The sequence below is a fragment of the Thunnus thynnus genome, chromosome 4 (assembly GCF_963924715.1).
Source record: "Thunnus thynnus chromosome 4, fThuThy2.1, whole genome shotgun sequence".
NCBI classification, from domain to species: domain Eukaryota; kingdom Metazoa; phylum Chordata; class Actinopteri; order Scombriformes; family Scombridae; genus Thunnus; species Thunnus thynnus.
Window position 1 is genome coordinate 24,015,810 of NC_089520.1, and position 7,540 is coordinate 24,023,349.

A 7,540-nucleotide genomic window follows, 5' to 3' on the forward strand; every position below is an offset into this window, starting at 1 on the left:
TGTACGCCAGTTTCAAACCAAACATCATATCATTCTTCAGGTGCACCAGTGAACCTATGAGCTGATCCAAGGTCATTCAACTTTGAATGTGACACACAGCTGTAATTCATACTTGAGTAATAACTGTCATTAATATCAAATCATTATGTACACAATCACAATGAGCAGTAACTTAAAGAGACAGCAACCTTGTACATCCTTGTAAACTTACTTGTAGAATGTGGGTTAGAAAATCTCCAATTTGCTCACAACTTGGCAACAGACACTGTGCTATGAAGGTCATTGACAACAATATACTGTAGGTACTGTATATTTACCCAAATTTGGTACTGTAGAATATAAGGTAATTAATTGTAGTATATAATTATCAGCAGGCAGCTGTTAAAAACAGAAAATATATCAAAATATACCTGGCTCACAGTGGCCAGGACTATTAGGATGGTTTCATCAGAGTGGTGGAAATGATCTTGTGGGTTTCATAAAAGTCAGAGAAGAACTACAGACAATGGATGATTGAGAGTTGAGACAGATAAAAATCATTCTCAGATGAAGGACCTTCACTGTACTCAAGTTGAGAGAAATAGGCCTTCACATTTTCTGATCTGTTAACAGTTTGTCAGATTATTGATTGCTATGTTTGCTACTCAGATTAGAGAAGACGGTTTCTCTCATCCAAATCAGTCAAAGTGCGTCTATTCCAAAACAACAGTCCCAATTGCAATTAAATACACCGCAGAAGGCACTACATGTATCTCTGTGTGTATATGTACGTGCAAACACATGCCTTTATGCAACTCATTTTCATCTGTTTTGCAACTGAGTCCTGTAGTTTCCCACTGATACCAAGCTGATGTTGTACAGTATTGTTTTAGTTTCTCTCAGACACAAAGAATGTGACCATTTGTCTTCATCAAGCTCGTTTTCTGTGCATCCTCTCTGGGGTGGCAAAGATTTACAGGTTTATACTTTTCACTCACTCTTCATTTCAGCCGTTAACTTGTTACACAGAGGCAGTAATATCAGAGAGAAACTGTCATGTTGAGTAACCTCTCCCCTTCCCAATTACATTTTGGAGTAAGCTATAGTCTAAGTAATATCTATCACATGAAGGTGGGTGTAAAATAATGTGGATTTTTTTCTTCTTTTTTTTGGTGTTACTTGCATTGCAGTAAGTTACTGTATTGCAGTAAGCTCCATATATAAATGTCATATGAACCGATGTTCTCCTCTCCAATGTGTCCACTCCCACAGAGGTGAGCTCTCAGGCACACGTGTGACTGCAGAAAGAAGATAAAGGAGTTTTGAATAATTATTTGAATTCCCTGTGGTAACCGTCACAGCTAAACAGGGATTATTTCACAAGCAAATAAACACGGCTGTCTTGAGCCAACTACATCGTATCCAAATTAAGAGATAAACGCTGATGGAGAGGCTGATGGCGCAATGGTTAAAATGACTCAGATTTTCGCAGGATGCACTTTCTGTTTTTTTCCGACCTTTGACACACGTCTGACATTGTGGGGAGCAACACCGCTAATCTTCGCTTTGGGAACCTGCGTGTGACTCATTCAGTGTCCCGGGTCCGTCCTGTCCCTCTGCCAGCAGGACTGCAGGGGCGACTTTCATTCCCGGAATCACCCTCGGAGCGTATGGAGACCAAGTTCTGCGTCTGGCGCGCAGCTACCGCATGTCCTGGACCACATCCTAAAACCATTCAGAGCAACAGACACCACCTCTATCTCTGCGGGACATAAAACATGCGAAACCAAAGTCAGGGTGTCTCAGTCGGTGCCCACAAACTCAAACAGGGAACTCATACGACGTGTCTTTTAGGCTGTTTCTCCGCGAAGCGCACACTCTTTCAGCATCCGTGAACATGACTTCGGCTCTGTCTCCATCTAAAGCCCTCTATATCGGGATGGAGGTGGTGATCGCCGTGTCCTCGGTCATCGGTAACGTGATGGTGGTCTGGGCTGTGCGTATAAACCGGTCTTTGAGGGACACCACGTTTTGTTTCATCGTCTCACTGGCCTTGGCTGACATTGCGGTCGGGGCTCTTGTCATCCCCCTCGCCATAACCATCAGCATCGGACTCCAGACGCACTTCTACAGTTGCTTGCTGGTCGCCTGCACAGTGCTCGTCCTCACGCAAAGTTCCATCCTGGCGCTGCTGGCCATCGCCATCGACCGCTATCTAAGAGTCAAAATACCCATGAGGTAGGCCTAAAGGTGAATTCCTCTAGTTTTCAATATCTTGTCTCATTTACAGAACAAGCCTTTGTGTCTGGACCGCTGCTTGGATGAAGGGCACACACCAAAACGGTCGTCCATAACGGTGTCATTCAGGATTTTTTTTCATTTCACCTGCAACAAGAAATTACTATAATATATGACGTGAGGGTTGTCTGATCATTTACTGTTTATAATGACCTTATCATAGGGCCACGTTAATGTAGTCTGACATCTCTGTGATATCTGGAAAATACAGTGTGACAGTGTCAGTGAATTTTAAGGCTATTAATACATATTGTGCGTATTCATGTACCCATTATATTTTTCCTAATTACTTCACTTTACTCTTCTAGCATATCATTTCACCCAAAATATGACATAAGATGTAAAATAGAAAAAAAGTAATGCATATGATCACCCATGATCACAAAGAAGTAGAAAGAGGAAGAAAAAAATGTGATATGACCTGTCCTCTTCTCAAAATGAATGAATAATACAAACATAGATGGTCTGCCATTATCAGTACTTTCAATATATAGATTATCTGATAGTTGTATAATTCATCTATAAAATTAATTAGGCAAGTTTGAATAATGAATTGACTGCATTTGTGCCTAAAATTGAGAGAATATACAGTAGATAGATAGATAGAGGTTTTCTATTGTACAAGACATTAAGGATTTCCTTTGGGATCCCTCAGGTCCAAAGAAGCATCCAAGCTCATTTGGCAGTTTAAAGTTGTTGAATTTCACATCTGTGAGGAGGCAAGCTGTTATTCAGCTGAATGTGTTTAAGAAACACATTGAAGTCATACATGTTGAATTCCATCTTTAATGCTACTGCGCTGGTTTGTTAAGAAGCAATATCTGAATATTGTTGTCTATGAGAGTGCTGCATGGTTGCTCAGACCTTTTCATACTAACATCCACTGATGCACTTATACATTGCCACTGTCAGTGCCACTAAATGGATGGTAAATATCTCACAATTCTCCAAAAAACGGATGAAAATAACCTCATGTACTACACTTTTTGGACATTTTCACACAGAAAGAAGTTTGTTTTTATAATCATTATGACCCTGATTATAAAAGTTCAAGTGTTAGTTAATACAGTATTTCTCCTCAGGATTGGCGTTATCTGTAGAAAACATGGTGCTGGTGCTTCCTTACAAAGGAAAAAAAAAAGATGCATATTTTACCGAGTGACACATCTGAGAAACACATCTGGCCATCTCCATCCATCTTAGTCAGAGACTTCTTACTGGGCAAGTTTAGATTTCAACCACTAGTAAATTGTACTTTATTGTCTGGTGGTAAAGTGATAATGTTAGCCAGAAATTGAGTCCCCCTCCCTAAACCACCCCTGGGTCTCTGGAGGGACACATTTTAACAAGCGCTGATTGCTTTTTATAGCAGAGGTGGTTATGAAGCACACTCTCATGATAAGAGTGGTCTGGCACTGGTTTGAAAATGTCCCATGTATTGTGTGTTTACTTAGCTGGCAGATAGGAATTTACAGGTGGGAGATTGGGATAAAATCCTGCAGCAAAGTACAGATATATGGACTACAGTCGAACCCAGTGAGTCGAGCGAATCGAGCTGATCTGTATGCAGACAGACAACCAAGCTTTACAAGCAGCTGTGCTGAGAGCTATGGGTACACAAGCTGACGTCACATATGGGAAGAGCCACAGTGTCTCTTTAAACATCCTTTGAGTTATTCATTCATTCACTCTGTGTTGTGTTTGCTTCACCCCAGCTGAACTCTGAATGCATGTCTTTAAGCAAATGAGGGAAAATAGAAAAAATGACAGTATTTGGATTTGGCACATATTATGTTTGTGTTAGCATTAGGGAGGTTAGCAATGGAGCAGGCGTGATAAGAAGAGAGAAAAAATGTGCCTCACATGTGCATGAGAGTGACTATGAAAGCGGAAGAATGAGTCCCTCAGATTATTTACCCAGCCCTTTTCGTCTGATTGAGTCAGCGCTTACTCTTCAGAAATAAAGGTTGAATTCAAACTCAACAGGTCCTTTCAGGTCCTTTTGACAATGATTAAGACACAGAATAGTCTAAATAACAGACCATTATGTCAGAGCGAAAGTACCAGTGACATCGTATGAAAATACCAAAGGACTTGCAAACATTCATGTTAAGCAACAACTCCTACAGTTTCCCGGCTGAATGTTGTCATAGCTTGTTTCTGCTTGATGATTGATCCGTCACTATGAACACTGCAGAGATTTCCAGAAAACGATTAGCAAACAGAAACATGCTGCCCTGCTGCACAGCTGTCAAAAAGAGGTGTGGATTACAGGAAAAACTAACTGAAACACTATAATGTAATTCAGTCAAATACAGCATTATTAACTTCACAAAGGGAGTATTTGCTGTGAATCTTTGTTATGATTTGCTTGTTTTATTGGATAGTATTGGATTGCTTTACACATCAAGATGTTCCTGTTTTCTTTCCCCTGTTATTTAAAGTCTTAAAGCAACTTCAATACTTAATATGGAAGCACATGAATTGGCAGTAAAAATCAGTTGCTGTTTGAAATCTGATAATGAGTTGGCAAAAATAGCATCATGGAAATTAGAACATCGCACACACATTCACACTGTCAGTCCACTGACATTTTTTTTTCCTCAACACTTTATCTTCTTCCTTGTTACCTTAGCTACAAGCGGGTGGTGACCCCTCGGCGAGCTGGCACGGCTGTGTTGCTATGTTGGCTGGTGTCCATCGTAGTGGGCCTCACGCCCATGTTGGGCTGGAATAACCTGCAGCATCTCCGTGACAATGGCTCCCTGCTCACTGATGACCTCCTGGTGACCTGTGAGTTTGAGATGGTCATCAGCATGGACTACATGGTCTACTTCAATTTTTTTGGCTGGGTGCTGCCCCCTCTGCTCCTCATGCTCGCCATCTATGTTGAGATTTTCTACATGATCCACAAGCAGCTCAATAAGAAGGTGAGATTTCCTTCTTCTTTGTGTAGGACAAATGTGGTCAGTGTGTTTGAGCTGCAGTAATCAAAAGTGATTAAAAATTGATTTTGCTATTACATCAGATTCCAGAATAACTTTGTACGCTGACGATCTTCTCTGTTATCTCTCTGTAGGTGACAGCTAGCCACGCAGACCCCAGCCGTTACTTTGGCAAGGAGCTCAAGCTAGCCAAATCCCTCGCCCTGGTTCTTTTCCTCTTCGCAGTCAGCTGGCTTCCCCTTCACATCCTCAACTGCATCACCCTCTTTTGCCCTGCCTGTGTTAAGCCAGAGTTCCTCATTTACATCGCCATCATCCTCACCCACGGCAACTCGGCTGTCAACCCCATCGTTTACGCTTTCCGCATCAAGAAATTCCGCACAGCGTTCCGGAAAATCTGGAAACTGTACATGCTTTGTCAGGATCCGGTTGGTCGGCTTCCTCAAAGAGGGAGCCAGAGAGGACAGAGTCACGAGAGGAGGCTGAGGCAGAATGATGATGACGATGATGATGTGTGACCTTTGGTGACTAATTGGACCGCAGTGTAACTGTAAAGTTTCACTCCATTGGTTCACAGAATGGAGAGGACTCTGGGTTTATTTTCATGCTTGAAGAATTACCAGTCAAAAAGGGCCTTAATGACATCAAAGAATGTCAGAGGGATGAAACAGATGAGGGAACTCCATCATGGACTCACTGATTTCCTCCGTCCAAAACACTTTCTAAGGGGACAGGATGACAAATCAGCATGGAGACAAGATCCACATCCTTGATCAGACTTTGATTTAGATAAGAGTGATTGTTTATGCCTCTACCGGCTGATGATGATGTCATATGGGATAAGGGGCTTTTCATCACTTTCAACACCAACCTGTTGAACTTGAATCACTAAGTGTATGTCTGTAGCACACGCGGTATTAATGCTAATGTATGCTGTGCTGTATTTTTGACCTGAACTGAAACTCATGGTCTTTATCCATGTGAATGATCTCAAATAGTTAAGCATATTATTAATTGCTACATTACATGTTTTTTTTATGTGGCCTTATGGACAGAAAATATGATGAAGAGGAATGTAGCAATGTGCTAATAGTAGGAATCTGGTAAACCAGTGCTGAGCAAGCAGGAACTTTGTTTGCACAGTCAGCTTGATGCTTTGATAGGGAGCAGGACACGGGATGTATGTTGGAATGACGAAAATTGACTCACTTGGTGTTAGAACCCAGGATGGTACAATGAACCTCTGGTTCACCAACTGTGCTTAAGTCAAAATGACACAGTTGCTCATCATTACTTTCACTCATTTCATGGCCTTTATAGTTGTGTTGTGTATAAGCACATGTGAAGGTAACATTTTTTAAATTTGTGAGACCAGTTGACTGACAGAATGACTAAAACTAGCTGATAGTTGTAACTGTGAACAGCCTCCATGCATAAAGAGAATTTACTCCTCATTAAATATGTCGTAGTAAAAGCCACCTGTAGTAACTATGTAACACTGTAGCTACATCAGTAATGTTGAATAGAAAACTGTGAATCTAAAGAATGCTGGCTCTTCTATCCAGCAAGCTTCATTTGATCTATTGGTGAATATCATTTTAATCCTATAAAGTACCTCAACTGTATCTGTAGGCCTGCTCCACTGCTCAGTGTTTTTTTTACTTTTCAAACTTTTCCCCTTGATTCTTTTTGACAAAATAGGCATACCAATGTAGCATCATCACATCCTCGCTGTCATTTTTGTTTCAGGATTGACTTAAACTGACTAGTGCCACCTGTAAAGGAAGATTTAACATGAAAAATACATGCTGAGAAGGGGCTGCTGATAATATGTACTGTATGTAACTGTGTAACTAGTAATGGGATATAGTGTGTAAAATTCACTTCACTGAGAAAACAGCTGTGTATCTCTGACACGTCCTCTCACAGCTGTCGATTGAGCAAGCAGATTGGCAAATCCACCCTCCAAGATTTTTTTTATGACAGGATGGTAAGCAAAAAATGCCACAGCATATGGTGAGCCCTGGTTGAAATTCATGTTTTATGTGCATCAGCAGGTGGTAGCATTAAAATTCACACTGCATTTCCCATATGACAGAAATAACTCACTTCCTCCCCATGCCTCTCTTTAAAAAGAATAAGGCCATCAGTCGAGGGAGACCATTTTTTGTGTTGACACATCGATCTTCTGTCCCTGGGCAGACTGAAGAGGTTAGGAGTAGGGATGCACGATATTATCGGCACGTCATCGGTATCGGTCGATAATAGCTCTAAAATGAAATAACGGCATTGGCAAATTCTGCCAATTATGAGAGACC

General features: G+C 41.2%; 1 protein-coding gene across 1 annotated transcript; it reads left to right on the forward strand.

Moving 5' to 3' along the window:
* Positions 1–1,088: 1,088 nt before the first annotated feature.
* On the forward strand, positions 1,089–7,201 carry LOC137181787 (adenosine receptor A1-like). Its single transcript, XM_067587776.1, has 3 exons — positions 1,089–2,217; positions 4,913–5,207; positions 5,357–7,201. The coding sequence occupies exons 1-3, from the start codon at positions 1,877–1,879 to the stop codon at positions 5,738–5,740; spliced, it is 1,020 nt and encodes a 339-aa protein (XP_067443877.1). The 5' UTR covers positions 1,089–1,876; the 3' UTR covers positions 5,741–7,201.
* Positions 7,202–7,540: the final 339 nt, after the last annotated feature.